The sequence below is a fragment of the Mastigoproctus giganteus genome, chromosome 12, assembly GCF_048544385.1.
Source record: "Mastigoproctus giganteus isolate SK-2022 chromosome 12, ASM4854438v1, whole genome shotgun sequence".
In the NCBI taxonomy this organism is placed as follows: Eukaryota; Metazoa; Arthropoda; class Arachnida; order Uropygi; family Thelyphonidae; genus Mastigoproctus; species Mastigoproctus giganteus.
The window spans coordinates 101,770,059-101,786,373 of record NC_143586.1 but is presented as its reverse complement, the minus strand read 5'-3'; the positions used below and the strand labels follow the sequence as shown (position 1 = coordinate 101,786,373).

The 16,315-nt window shown below is 38.0% G+C and overlaps 1 protein-coding gene across 2 annotated transcripts in view; it reads left to right on the top strand.

Moving 5' to 3' along the window:
- The window catches only part of LOC150077304 (nucleosome assembly protein 1-like 4), a 432,049-nt gene extending 418,318 nt beyond the window's left edge, over positions 1 to 13,731 (top strand). For both annotated transcript variants that reach the window (XM_090386809.1, XM_090386808.1), the window contains one exon: positions 13,441 to 13,731. In XM_090386809.1, the coding sequence (XP_090242935.1) occupies positions 13,441 to 13,506 (66 nt within the window). In that variant the 3' untranslated portion in view covers positions 13,507 to 13,731. The remainder of the gene's footprint in view (positions 1 to 13,440) is intronic.
- Positions 13,732 to 16,315: the final 2,584 nt, after the last annotated feature.

Sequence of the window (16,315 nt, the reverse complement as noted above, 5' to 3'; positions counted from 1 at the left end):
GTATGCATAAGGCAATGGTCAGACCACTCAAGGTGTAGTCTGACCATTGCCCTATGTGATGGGATAATCACCTCTTTATCCCTACTAGCAGAATTCTTGTATATCATTGACAGAACCCCACGAGCTGGCCTGGCAGCTCAGAAACTTTGAACTTTATCCATAGATTGCTAAGTTCAGACTTTCTTAAGGTGTGGTAATATGTGCATGTCTGATCCATTGATTGTTTTTTCAGGCATAATGATGAATCCAATTTTCTTTTCAAGTAACAATATGATATAGAAATTTTCATTATCCTCTACTTGAAAGTATTCAAATTTCTCTCTCTGTTGTTTATTCCTTAACTTTGAAACCCATTACGAACAAACTTTTTAGAAGGTTTCCTTGTCGGGAATTATGAAATATGCTTTGCAAACACTGATATTCAGTGAATTGGCTAAATGACGATATTAGCAATAGTAGTGGCAAATTATGCAAGAAAGCAGGCTTATAAAGCATCGGCCAACAAAAAAAAAAAAAAAAAAAAAATCCTCCCTTTCTGTTCACATGTACACCCCCCCTCCAATAATTTTTCTAGTTCTTCCTTGGATTTATTCAAACTACCCTCTTCCATAACAGTCAACCACCTGCTGGCTGAAGGCAAATTCCATACATCTATCCTGAATTTATGCCCCTTCATGTGTGTAGTCTGAGAAAGAGGAAGAATGCCATCAGCAATGAATTTGCTTAATCAGATCACCTCACAGATCCTTATATGTAGATGCTGCAATTTGCAGAACTGAAGCCTTTCTTGGTGCTTCATTCCCTTAACCAATCTCGTTGCCTTTCTCTACACCTATTCCAGCAGACCAACGTCCTTCTTAAAATGAGATCTCCCTGTATGCAGTACTCAAGATGTGACCTAACCACTGCTTTGTACAATGGGATAATCACCTCCTTATCCTTGCTAGAAAATTTCTTGTATATCATTGACAAGACAACATCTCATTAGCTGTCTGCATTTTTAGAGAACTTTTTATCTGACTGCACAGTTACCTACAGATCTTTTTTATTTTCCACTACCCTAAGTGTAGTACCACACAGGTTGATATGTTAACTGCAATTACTGGTGCGCATATGCAGTTTCTCTTGTTTGTTTGCCCTGCATTTGTCAATGTTAAATTTCACCTGCCATTATTCATTTCATCCGTCTAATTTTCCTGGCCCTTATTGCAGAATCATATCATGATTATGCTTATTAACCACTTTGCTAATCTTTGTATCATGTGAAAACTTAGACATTGAGCCTGATATACCTCATCAGTATTATTAATAAATATAAAAAACAATAATGGGCCCACCGCCAAACACCTAGAACTCCACTAATAACATTAGTCCATGAAAAGCATTGTCCAGTAATAGCCACTCTGTCTTCTCCTACTCAACAATCCCTTCATCCATAGCAGTGACTTCCTTAATGCCACACTGCTCCACTTTGTACATCATTCTTTTATGTGCAAAAGTATTAAAACTTTCCTGAAATCCAAGTACCAGGTGGTTATAAAATAAGTTTCCCTGTTCAGGAGACCCTAGTATCAAAACGGTTAGAGATAGCACTGCGAAAATCGGTGGGTATGTCATTTAGGATATGGGGAAGCGATTTGTAGAAGGGGGGGGGGGGGAATAGTTCAAATTTCCGCCACCAGGGGAGACATTGGCACTGTAAACAGGAGATGCCTTTAAGTTTCCGATATAACTTAGGATTAAATTTTAATATCAAAACTTAGAAATCTACAGATATTGTTTTATGTGCTTTCCTTCACTTGAGATGACATTCTGAAAACGGACTGCATGCTACACAGTTTTGCATAGCATCTCATTGGGGATGTTGGCTACATGCTGTTTAATGCTTGCTTTCAAATCGACAAGCGTCTGCATGCCACCATGGTAAACTCTGTCTTTCAGGTATCTCCATAGCCAGAAATTACACGGATTGAGATCTGTGATTGGGCTGGCCAGAACTGTGGAAAGTCTCTAGAAATTATGCGATCATTTCTGAATGTTGAATGGAGCAGTTCCTTCACTTGACAACCATCGTGGGGAGGGGTGCCTTCTTGCATGAACACTATGGTCTCCAAGCATTGCCTTTCTTGCAGAGCAGGAATAGTGTGATCTCTTAGAAGAGCAAAGTATCATGCACTAGTTACTGTACACCTAACGGGGCAATGAGGTGTAGACTCTTCAAAGAAAAATGGTCCAATTATAAACTCTGCTGTGAATCCACACCATACTATAACATATGGACTTTGTAATGGTCTTTCATGCACAGCAGATGGATGAGAATTTCGGTAGTTTTCTGCATTTACAGCCCAATGAAAAGTGAACTGTGCCTCGTGAGACCACAAGGTCATTTGAGCCCATGTATCATCAAGTTCTATACGAGCCAGAAATCGTAGAGCAAAGTCTATTCGTTGTTGCTGATTGCAAGACTTTAGTTCTAGCACTACGTGAACCTTGTATGGGAACCAGGGTAATATTATTCTAAGCACTTTACGTACAGTAGATAAAGGTTCAAGTCTCTTGACACACCTCTGGCAGGCACTACTGACTGGTAGTGTTTTGCATTCTGACCACTCCAGCTGCCACTTCATCCACTACCTCTGTTCCGATACGTGGTCGTCACCTGCCTGGAATTGCACCTAACTCCCCAGTCACTTAAAATTTCTTTATTAGTTTTTGAAGCCCCACTGACATCAAAGGTCCTTTAAGCAAGCCTTTAAGTTTCTGATATTCGCATTGTGCTGCATTAGTGTTACTATTATTCTGGTAGTACAGTTTTACTAAAAGAGCACGTTCCTTTTTTTTGTAAGAGCCATAACAGTTATTGACAGTGGCATTGGCATTTCTGTTTTTATCTAACAGGATGTCATTTGCATAAGCAGCATGTCTTGAAGTAAATGACAAGTTTTACATATGTGCAGTGCCGTTTTTATTCTGGTGGCAGAAATTTGAACTAATTTTTTTCTCTACAAATCGCTTCCCCATACTCTAAATGACATATCCACCAATTTTCACAGTGCTAACTCTAACCGTTTTCACACTATGGTCTCCTGAATAGGGAAACTTATTTTATAACCACCCAGTATATGATATCAAAATTATTTTTTGCATTTATTTCCTTTGTTACTGCATCATAGTATCCAATCAGATTCGGCGCCTCCGTAGCCAGGTGGGCAGGAGCAGCAGTGCGTAGCACACGCTTCTTGATTAGACCGGGGTTCGAGCCCGTGCCCACAAAATATGGAGGATGCAGAAAGGTCAGGGAATGACCACCGCATATTCCTGGAGCAATATGGCCTTAGTTGCTAATGCTCCTAAAAACCAAATAACAACAACAGCACCCTGCGATACTGAATTTTTTTTTTCCCAGACAGAAACAAGATCTTCCAAGATAAAGAGCCGTGTCATCAGGCCCGCACTGTGCCTGAATGGCTTAAGGAACACAGTGAAGATATCACCAACCTTGATTGGCTTCCAAAGTCGCATTACCTCACTCCGTTTGAACACCTGTGTAATGTTTTTGAACTGGGAGGCACATAGACATGCAACCATCTTCCATTTTGAAAAGCCCTACCAACAGCATGGCAGCAGATCCCTACAGACATCTAGTGAAGTCAATGCCTAGGTGAATAGCAGATTTTATCCATGCAAATGGTGGCCCAACACAATATTAGTTTGGTGGTCATAATTCAGTGATCACTTGAGCGTATAACAACAGCATGCCTAGTAAATTCTAATAGTCGGGTCGTAAATATGAGCTTGAAACCAAATGGAATGTTTCATTTTAGTCCAAATAGTAGTAGTAGTGGCATATGATGCAAGAAAGCAAGTGTATAAGCTTATGCAGCATCAGCCAAAAAAAAAAAAAAAAAAAAAACACACACACCATTCCCTCCAAATGCCTGTCCAGTTCCTCTTTAAATTTATTCAACCTATCAACTTCCACGACAGATGAAAGTTTGTTCCAACAATTAACCACCCGCTGGCTAAAGGCAAATTTCCGTACATCTATTCTACATCTGTCCTTTCTTAATTTGAATTTATGCCCCCTTAGGTTCGTAATCTGAACAAGTGGAAGGATCCCATCAGAATTCAGCGTGCTCAACCCATTCAAGGTCTTATACACCTCAGTCAGATCTCCGCACAGGTGCCTAGTCTCCAGCCACTGCAATTTGCAGAACTAAAGCCTCTCTTGGTAAGAGGATCCCTTCATTCCCCTCAACAATCTTGTTGCCCTTCTCTGTACACGCTGAAGTAAATCTACATCCTTCCTAAAATGAGGCCTCCAGACCTGTATGGTACTCAAGGCGTGGCCTGACCATCGTCTTATACAGAGGGACAATCACCTCCTTTTCCCTGCTAGCAAAATTTCTATATAACATTGACAAAACCCCATGTTCTGACCTGGCAGCCTGTCTGCATTGCTCAGAAAACTTCATATCTGACTGCACAATTACTCCCAGGTCTTTTTCATTTTCTACCAGCTTAAGTGTAGTACCACACAGTTGGTACGTTTCTATGGGGTTACTTCTAACCATATGCAGTACTTTGCATTTGTCAAGGTTAAACTTCAGTTGCCACTTCTTAGCCCATCTGCCCAAATTATCTAGTTTCTGTTACAGTAGCACACACTGCCATTACTGTCATTAACAACCCTGCCAACCTTTGTATCATCTGCAAACTTCGACATTAAGCCTGATATACCTTCATCAATATCATTGATAAATATACTAAACAACAGTGAGCCCAACACCGAACCATGTGGGACTCCACTAATAACATTAGTCCATGAAGAGCAACACCCATTGATTACCACCCTCTGTCTTCTCCCACTTAACCATCCTTTTATCCATTGTAGCAACTTACCCTTTATACCATTCTGCTCTAATTTGTACAATAGTCATTCATGCGCAAGTGTCAAAAGCTTTCCTGAAATCCAAATATATGATATCAAAATAATTTTTTTGCATCCAGTTCCTTTGTAACCACATCATAATATCCTATCAAATTTGTCAGACAAGACTTTCCCTTAACAAACCCATGCTGTGTCTGAATTATTGCTGCAGTCTTGTCTAGATGATCCTGCAATGCATCTTTAACCAGTGACTCCATTATTTTACCCGGAACAGAAGTTAAACTAACTGGTCTCTAATTACTCGTGTCACCCTTCTATCCCCCTTTGTGAATTGGGGATACATTTGCACATCTCCAGTCCGTGGGAACCTCCCCTCAGTCCAAGGATGCTCTCATAATTATGGCTAAGGGTTTGCTTAGTTGATTTACTGCCTCCTTTAATATAATTGGATAGATCCCATCCACCCCAGGTGTTTTTCTTATGTTTAACTTCAACAATTTCTCCTCCACTTTGCTCCCAGTTATTACAAAATCATTAAGTATCCTGCTACAATTTGATAACCTTCTGCCATTTTCAAACCTTAATAATTCCTCATGTGTGAATGTAGATGCAAAATACTCATTCAGTTCGTTTGCTATCTGAGCAGGATCATCAACAGTCGAACCATCGATGTCAAGTGGACCAATCAGATTCATCCTCTTCCTTTTAAAGTTTATATAAGTAAAGAAATCGTTGCTGTTTTTCTTAGCATCTTTTGCCAAGGATTTCTCGTAATCTGCCTTCGCCTGCCTAACCTCCTTTGTGACCTGATTACAGACTAGCTTATATCTGCCATAGGCTTCTGTGTCGCCTGATAATTTATATGCATCCCATGCATTTTTCTTCTCTGTTACGAGTCTCATTAGTTCATTAGATAACCATTTAGGCCTAAACCTTGAACAATATTTCTTAATAGGTATGAAACTTTTAATAACATCCACGATTAATTCTTTGAATGCTTCCCACTTAGAATTTACTGTTGGAAACATCGTCAGTTGATCCCACTGTACAGAATTTAAAAACTTTCTGAGACCACTGTACTCACCTTTACGGAAGCAAAAACCCTTTCCTTTACCCCTGATTGTAATTATATCTTTACGTAAATCCCACATCAGTACACTGTGATCACTGCCACCTAGTGGTTCCTTTATCTGCAAATTCTTAATACATGAATGATCACTGCTGATAACCAGATCAAGAGTATTACTCTCTTGAAAATAGAATATTGATTCTATTTTCAACAAATTTTCTTAAAAAATAGAATATTGATATGAAATGAACGTTCATCATCATTGATTAATGTACATTGTGCATTGATGAATGTTCCTTGATAGAACAATATGATGTTCCATTTTCTTGATATCCATTTTTTTTTGTTTTTCACTAATAGCTCACACATTTTCAAAGAAATAGCACAAATGGTTTTGATATTCATTTTGCATCATTATATTTGCATTTCATATGGTGTGATCAAGTATTGATTTTTAAAATTAAAATACTGTTATACCATATTTAAGGGATAGTTGCAAACTATAACCATTAATACTAAAGAGGTGCAAAATACCAAAGGCATATGAGTAAAATTTAAAAATAAAAAGGTGAAGAGGCCTCTTGTTCCGGATTCTATACTAAAAAAAAGTATCCATCCAGAGAACAGTGACGAAAGTTGATTGAAAACTAAAAATGGGATAATACAGGCAAAATACAATAAAACAAAATAAAATGAGCACAGACACTTTCAAGACTATAGCTCTCTTTCTCAGCTGTAAAACACATAAAAACGTTACAATGCAATGAAGAATGATCTGCCAGGCATGGTCATTCCAAACAGAGTATGCACGAGGTTGGTGCACGTAATGTTAGGCACATTCACTGGGCAGAACCAGGTAGCTGTTGCTGTGAATGCAGGGTGCACGAATGAGGTGTATGCCAATGCTTGTCACATTGGCAGACAGCTGCCTCCGTGATTGGGTGCATGCATATGCCTCTCTTGCAATTGAGGACACTATGGCAACCGGATATATGAAGTGACTCGAGCCACAACCATTGATGGTAGCAACGTTGTAGATGACTCTCATCAACCGGTGCAATACCACCACTTTGCTTATTGGAGGCTCGAAGAGGTGGAACCCATGTTTAGTCTCCAGAGCGAAGATCCAGTCAACCCTTCCCCATCTCTTCCATCATGCAGTATGACTGATGACTTTTGAGGTAATGATGGACATCATGGCGAGATCTAATCTTCCTTACATTTCGAGGGTATAGTTCTAAAACAGTGTTCGCAGGCCGGCCACTAGTTAGTACACCAAACTGAACCTATTGGTAACTCTGAAGAAGCTTCTGGATCAGCTTGTGTGTAATCTTCCTACCTCTACTCTGCCAATATAGTGACTGGAGGGAGTCCGAGTAGTGTTGGGGGAGGGGGGGGCATTGTCGAAGCCGTGTTTAGTCTCCAGAGCTAAGTGCTGGAGACTAAACATGGTCCGGTGTACACACATTCTAGTTAGTACACAGGACCAAACCTATTGGTAACTCTTTAGGAGGCTTTTAAATCAACTAGTGCAGTGGTCTCAAACTCAAATTGCATGCGGGCCGAATGCACGATCTGAAAGCAGCTGATGGGCCGGAATTTTTTTTTAAACCAAACGAGAGTGAATATAAGCACCGTATTTACAACAAATACATAACTGAAATGTATTTGCAGGCCGTGTAAAATTGCTTTGGGGGGCTGGATGCGGCCCATGGGCTGCCAGTTTGAGACCACTGAGCTAGTGTATAATCTTCCTACCTCTACTTTGCCAGATAGTGACTGGAGGAAATCCGAGTAGTGTGTGTGTGTGTGTGTGTAGGGGGCATTGTCGAGGCCACATTATGTCAAGGATCTGGGTATATTCTTACCATGTATATGCCATATCCAAAAATTTCATTACTTCATACAGCATGTCCCTCCCACTTTTTCTTACTATTGAATACACCATGAATTGTCAAACTAATAGAGTAAGATTATCTGCAAAAAGATCTAAACCTCCCAAACACTTCCTAGTTCATTTCACAAATATACGTGGTCTCAACGATGTCCATTTCCATTTGCAGTCTGCCAAACCCCATATACTTTTTCCTGACAGAATCTCAATTATCTGTTAATTCAACTACTGCTCATCTCAGTTGCCCAAATTATTCGCAGTATGATTCCGTTCACCTCCTTTATTCCACACTCCGCTTTAAAATCTCGTCCTGTATCTAAACCTTGGTTTTCCAATATATGTGCCAAGGCTGTACAAGAGAAGAATGTTGCATATCGTAATTGGCTTGTTTCGAATCCTTCAGTTTCATTTTCTGTCTACACCAAAGCTCGCAACAATTGTGAAGCAGTTATTAATCAGTCCAAAATAGATTTTGAACTGGCTAAGAGTAGAAAACTTGCTTCTTGCCCTAACGGTAGCCAAGCATTCTGGTCTCTTGCAAAAGCTATCGGCTGCAACTTTTGCCCATCTCTGCTCCCACTTCTGTCAAAATTTTCTGTTCTCACTTCAGCCAAGGATGAAGCTAACCTGCTAGCATCTCATTTTTCTTTCAACTTATGTATTAATGATCTTGGTAAAACACCTCCCACCATTCCCAACATGCTGCATTCAATGCCTCCTGTGGTCTTTCGTCAAAACGATGTCAGAAGGATTTTGATGAATCTTGATGCTAAGAAAGCTCCAGGTCCTGATGGTATTCTCCACTTGTTCTCAAAACCTGCACTGCTGAACAAGCTCACCTGCCTGCAGATCGCATTTGTCTAGGGCGTAAGCAAGATAGCCACAGTTCGTGAGGTCGACCTTTATTTTTAAAACTTCACGTCTGTCATTCATGGAGCTGGAATGGGTCCAAGCACGGATGGGTAGTGCATGTACGGTACTCAGTAAATGGCCCGGGGCATATGCTGACCTGAGGTTAGTAAACTGGCCAGTGCACAAGAGTTTTTGTATTACCCAATACCCAGGCATTTGAGTATGCCTTTCTAAGATGTTACGTGGGTACCAGATAGTGCTTGCAGCTGCCCTGTAGAAAATTATGATCTCATCTCGAGGGTGAAACCCCCATCCCCTCCTTTTTACAGGCTCGATATACAGCATCACGTACCACAATTATGGCAGCTGCTATGTGGAAGAAACTGCCAGGAGACTCCAGGATTGCATCTCAGAATATGAGAGGGCCATCCAGACTGCGGACTCAAAGCACTGTGTGGTTGCAGAACACTATTGGTCTATGCAGCATGATCTAAATCTGCGGCATGATACTGAAGTCACTGACCACTCATGTTGCTACCATCAATGGTTGTGGCTCGAGTCACTTCATATATCCGGTTGCCAAAGTGTCCTCAATCGTAAGAGAGGCGTGCACATATACCCAATCATGGAGGCAGTTGTCTTACAATGTGAAAAGTGTTGGCATACACCTCATGCGTGCACTCTACATTCGCAGCAACAATTACCTGGTTCTGCCCAGTGAATGTTCCTAGCATTACATGCACACTCTTTGTTTGTCTGACATGACCATGCCTGGCACATTCTTCATTCCATTGTAAAGTTTTTATGTGTTTTACAGCTGAGGAAGAGACCCATAGTCTCGAAAGTTTCTGTGTTCATTATATTTTATTTTACCATATTACCCCAATTTTAGTTTTCAATAAATCTTTGTTACTGTTTTCCAGACGGACAATACATTTACTTTATTCAAAATAAAATTTAGAAAATAATTATGGATAGAAAGGCTCTTAAACTGTTTGGCCACCTGTGCATATGAATGAACCACACAAAATACTGTTAAATTATAAACACATGCTGCACATCAGAAAACATCTTTTGATCATCCTTTCAAAAATAAATATGCAGATACCTTTCACCCACCCAGTGGAAGCATAATTCATGGTCTCCTGCCTAAAGTATGGTAAAAACTGTTGCTGGACCAAGCAAGGAAAACCCCACCCCACTTAACCTAATGAGTGAGTGTAGACATCCGTTATAGAAGAAAAACCTAAAAAAGGATGAAAGTTTAGAAGAATTATAGTGTGACCTTCTTCAAGAGGCATCAGCTTTGTGGAAATTTCCAGACACTTGCATTTCTGTCATGGCATCTAATAGCAAAAGAACCACATATGCCCCAGTGTGTGCAATCAAGTCAGACACAACAGAATATGCCTTGAATATGGTTATCCCAAGAACTAGGAAATAACTCTCAAACTGAAAGACAAATGTAAATTGACAGGCCAAACCAAAATACAAATATGCAACATAAAATCTATTAATCAAAATTAAACAGTAAAACTGCAAATTAACTACAAAAATGAGATTAATTTGATAACTAAACACATGAAAAACTTAAAATACAAATAAATTTACTGACTAAATTAGATTAGTGGTAATCATATCAAAGAATACAATTGTAAAAAGAAGTGGGGGTGGACAGAACGATTGTTAAACTGTTTGGCCACGTGTATATTTGAATGAGTTGGAGAATATTCAAATATAAACACATGCTGCACCTGTAAAAATAGCTTCTTTCTCCTGTCATAAACAAAACATTAAGTGTTGAACTCAGATACACTGCACCACCATCAGTGACAGTTGTGCTGCATCCACCCATATCTCCCCCCTCCCAATTTCTAACCCCAGTTTCCGGCTCTAAATACACTATTTTTAGGGTCCGTAGTCTAACGAAGGACCCATATAATGTCACTCGGTTGTCTGTTTGTCCATCCATCTGTCACAGCATTATATCTCTGGAACCACTCAACCTGTTGACTTAATTTTGCATGGGTTTGTACATCATGTGGGCCAACATAACAGCATATTGAACGTTGTTGACAAAAATTTGTCAGAGAAATGGGGGAGGGACAAAAATATTGTCGACAATCTATAGCTTATTATACACTGTTGGAAAGAGCTCAAGTAGGTTTACAGTATAATTTTTAAAATTAAAAATGCCAGTGCCAGAAAGGTAAATTTGAGTAATTTTCGTGTCTTCTCCTCTATTTCCATTGCTAATGGAGCTAAAAATTTAAAAATCACATTAGCTATGTGTTATTTGATGCTTACCAAGGGAAAATTATTCTGATTGAAATCTATCATTTGCTTTTTGTGTTAAAATTAAAAAAAACAGTTTTTTATTGCACTCGAAAATGCACTTCTTTGTGCCAAGTAACTCTCCTTTTGGTGACAAAAAGGTTGCTAAATAGTTAGTTAATAATATATAAATATTTATAATAATTCTGTTTATAAATTTTGCGACGAGAAGTAATTTTTTAACAATTTTCAAAGCTGAAGTTGTCCCGGCAAGGAGGTATTCAGAGAGCCAGTGGTGGGGAGGTACCTGTGCGGAGTCTTGTACAGCCCTCACCTGCCAGTCGCTTCTCCCACAAGAATTTAATTGCTTCTCCAGGAAGAAGTCAGTGTTGCTTCTCCCAACCTTGTCATTCACAACAACTGGAAAGACTCAAATAGACGTTTTCGTTAGTTTCTCAGTTTTAGGCCAAGCCAGGGTACTAGAAACTTTTTCAGTTAGCATAAAGCTCTCTGTTTGAGATACTACACTAATGACCATTCATGACCACAGACCTTTCATTCTGAGTGCCTGCCACTCAGTAGTTGACTGATTTATTTCTTAATTATATACTCTGTATCTTCATATATCCATGTATTTGGCACATTAGTCTGTCTCTCAATGGCCATAAAGATTTATATCAAATCAAAATTTTTATATCCATATTTATATTTTAATAAAAATGCAGATGGTTTTAACCATAAGCTACTCAAACTGTACAGTAATTTTTAATTTCCCATGATAAATGCAATCTCATTAATTACAATTAATGAGACCATTTGGGTCTCATTAATTGTAATTACAAATCTCATATCTTTAAATATTTGAAGTAGTGTTCAAACTGAAACAGGTAACTGAAACTGATTCAATGTTCTTTATGTACATTTTTTTTTTTTTTTTTTTACAGGACATCACAATACATTTCACTTAAGTTGTTTTAATTATTTAAAGCAGATTATGACAACAAAATTATATGATTTAACAAAATACTCCTAGAGTCCTGATGAATGAATTTCTCATTATCCTTCCCTCCACCCCGATCATATGCCGCAAATGAGTCACAGATAGTTATTTATGCATGCATGGGTTTTTTCTCTGTAGTATATTATGTTCACTGTCATTGATCTTCTCTAAGTTGAAAAAGAGGCTCATCGCCTTGAAAGCTTAGTGTCACATAGTTTATTTTATGTTATCTTATATTTATTGCATGTATTTTCAGTTTTTAAGGTATATTTTATTGTACATCTTAATCATAGCTGTTTTATGTTCTTAATTGTAGGTATTTTAACATCCATGTAATTAGTCTTTTGTTTTAATAAACTGTCAAGTCAGTGGAAGCTGCATATTATTAATAATCCTGATGTCCAAGGCCTTTTCTCTAACAAAACTTCCTTCAACAAAATTTCCTCTTTTCTTTTTTTTTCTAATTTTGTTATGTAAAAATTAGAGTAATATATCACTGTATGAGTGGGCTGGAAAGTAATGCCTCTCACTGCATAACTTTTGAAGAAATGGGGATAAGCAAAAAAAAAAAAAAAAGAGTTGTCTTTAATTTGATGTATCATCTTTCTACGTATGTCTCACCTAACTCAATGCATTTTGTCCACTGCTTAACAAGTTTTTGTAATGATAATGTTGTTCAAGAAAATTATTTCAGCTGAGAGGCTAGCTATCTCTTCATGGCTGCTTTCACTTCTTCATTAAAATCATAGTTATTCCCTTATATGTTATTTAAACTTTTGGGAGGAAAATTGCTTGGAGATTAAATCTGCACCATATGTAGGATGTGGAACAACTCTAAGTTCTAACTATGATATTTTTGCCAGCGAGTCCTGCATTGTCATGTTGAAGCAACCAGAACTGTTCCTAAGATCATTCTTAAATTTACACGCCTGCATGTAAAGCACCAAATTTAAAAGTGCATCCTTTTATTTCTGAAAATTTATTATTGCAAAAATAAATTTTGCTGGCCTTGAGGCTTGCCCCTGCATTTCACCACACAATTTGCACATTTGAATCGCCCTGGAAGCAGAACTGCCACAGTGCCAGGCCTTTCTTGTTTTGAACTTGCCCAATTTCTCAACGTACTAGACTGAATAATTGTGGGCCCTTTTCCATAAACTCAGTTTAACATTTGCAGCAGTCAGACACTCAATCACTTCATGTTGTTTGAGCCATGTATTCAAAGATACTTCCATTTAAAATAGTACAGCTTTTCAATGAACAACACTACTGCATATGTATTGACTTGAAATTATTAGCTACATGAAGAACCCAGTCAGAATTGCCTGTGCCACCTGACACTGAGTTTATAAACTAAGGAGGTATTATTTTTCAGTACACCTTCATATGAGAAAATTAAATGAAATTATAATTTTATTGATTTTAAAAAGTATATTGCAATGATTTGCAATTTTTTTCAGAGTGGCAAAGGGGGAAAGAAGGTACCACCACCACCACCACCTCCTCCAGAATGTAAACAACAATAATAGTTCCAGTTTACAACTGATTTGTGAAGGAGAGATGGCTTCTACTTATTGTGAAGCTTTCTCCTGTGCATTGCAGAGGGGCCTTCTATAGACTGTTTGCACATGCTATATTCTGTTTATAGAAATGACAAATCGAAAATGCAGCATGGTTTATTAAATTTTGAATGTACTCAATTTTGCTGCAATTAACTAGGTATGGCAAGACAAAAAATTTTTATAATATACTAGCACTTTTTTTTTTTTTTTTTAAGAATCATTTTCTCTACAAGTTCTGATCAGAATATTTGAGTGCTTACATTTTTAGGTATAAATATTTTTACTTACATTTGTATAAATGTGATTAGTTATTTTTCTTATACTTTTAGTCTTTTTTTGTGTAATGTAAACAAGATTCTGATTGTGTACAAGTAAATGTGTGGGTGTGCATGCACTGTTGGGTAAGAAGAAAGAGAGAATGAAGTTTTGTAGACTACATTTGGTCATTTATCTTAATAAACACCCTAATTTCTGCTAAAGTTATTTTGTTTTCTTTTTCTGTAACACATCATTGCGCATTTTAACCACTGTGTGTAATCACATAATATTTCCATTTTTTAAAGTGTATTATGAGGATATAGACTTCAGCTGCAAAGCCTTCTTTTTTTTTTTTAATTTACACATTTATCATAGGTAGAACTTGACACCGTGTGGAAAAGTCAGAGTTCAATTCCCTTCAAGATGGGGAACTTTTGTAGACTTTTTTTTTTTTTTTTTTTTTTCGTGCCATGTAACCAAAGCCATTTATTCTGTCTTGGTTGAGGATTACATGTTTTTTGTCCTGTTTTGATTGTTTTGTAATACCTGATTTTTTTTTTTTCATAAATGAAAAGTCAGTTTTACGACTCACTTCAAATACAATATGAAGTACAAAATTTGGTTCAAAGTATTGATAGATTATAACAAGTTAAAATCCAACAGCTCATACTATCAGTAGGTATACTATATGCATATCTTGGGTAACTCCTGATCAACCATCTTACCCCTTAGCCTACATTGGGCTGCAAAGTGATGCATATATGAAGAATAGCTTAGAAGATGTGGACTGAGAAGGTTGGCAACTAGACATGTAAGGGGAGAGCTAATTAAGCTGTATAACAGATTGATTGAGAAGGAAGGGATCGATTAAAATGAAAGAGGAATGTCTGTTCTCCCTTGTTGATGAAACGGGCTCAGGATGGTCCTTGGCAAACCCAGGGTCCTGAGCTGGTTATCATCATTCTTCTCTTTCTTGGTGATTCCCTTCTACGTCTCTCTCTCTCTCTCTCAGGGTAATACAGTATTTTTTTTTTTTTTTTTTTTGCTGGTGCAGCAAAAGCCTTAGGCTTCCTTGCACCATATGGCTAATAATAATAACACAAACCAGACGACACGCATAAAATCTCAAAGAATAACAGAAGATTGGATCTTGTGAAGTTCACATAAGGACAATGGGTTGTAAAATATTGGAATAAGTTGCAGGCAGTGAATCTGATCAAGTTTAAAGCAAAATTGGATCGAGTTTGAGAACGAGTGTGCGGACGAGGTTTTTGCCGCTCCTGGAACAGAGAAGTTCTTTCTGATTTATTTTCTGTTTTATTAGCTTAAATTGGTATATTAACTTATTTTCTAGAGTAGCTTTATATTCCTATTTACGACACTTAGTTTAAAGTAACTTAGATAGAGATTTTGTAGGTATTACTTAGTATCGGTAAGGGTATCAAATCCACGTGTTTACCATTCGTAAATTGCTGCCATTATTACGCGATACAAAATATCTCAACTAGATAGAATAAACTTAATATAGTATAGTATAGTACATAATATTGTCAATTAATCAGTAAAATCTATTAATATTGTTGAACTTCATTGTCAATTAAATTGTACTTTTAACTATACATATAACGACTTAGGTTACGTAACATAAATAATTAGTAAAAATAAATAATTAATACTTAACTTGATACGGAAGTTATATAAAGGGATTTCGTAGATAACACTCGATACTGAAACATAAATATAGTGTTATAACTGTGTTGGGATACTAGTTTAGGGTTTTAATTTTGTACTGAAATTAAATCAAAATCATGACTCAGACCAGAGCAGCAAAGCAAAAGGCTCAAGCTAATGGGAGTGCTATGGCTCAGGGGAGAACTGAGGGGGGGGCAGTTGCTCTCTGAATCACAGCCTTTTAAAATGCACTACTTGCTTGATGTCTGTGGAGCAGTCGGGTACGGGACATAATACTGCCATAGGGGATGTCTTTGTGTGTGTGTGTGTGTGTGTGCGCGCGTGCGAGATGCAAGGAGTGTAAGGAAATCAGGCGACAACTCAGCATTGTTATGGGCCTATATGAGAGCTTGAAGGACAAGGTGGATGCCCTCGAAGGATTAAAAGTGAGGGGCCCATCAAGCTCTCAGCTGCCCACACCAATGCCAGAGCTTGCACTTGGTCATCACGCAACACAGCGGCAGCCCCCAGGGCAGAATGCGCTGGTCCCAAAGGAACTAATAGTTGTTGGTGACTATCAGGGAAATGGGAAAGAAGCTTTGTAAAAAGGATAGGTGGAACAGGACCATGGTATGTCTGCCAGGGGCAAAGGTTGGTGACGTTGTAGAACGGATATCATCTTTTAAGGGCACAAAAGATGATATAGTTGTACACTAATGATATTAAGAGTAGGAGACTAGCAGAATTACTTAACAAGTACAGGTCACTGTTGAAAAAAAGCCGTGAATTAGGGTTGAATTTGAAAGTGTCTACAATTCTGCCCAGACACGATAGGAGGGAGTAT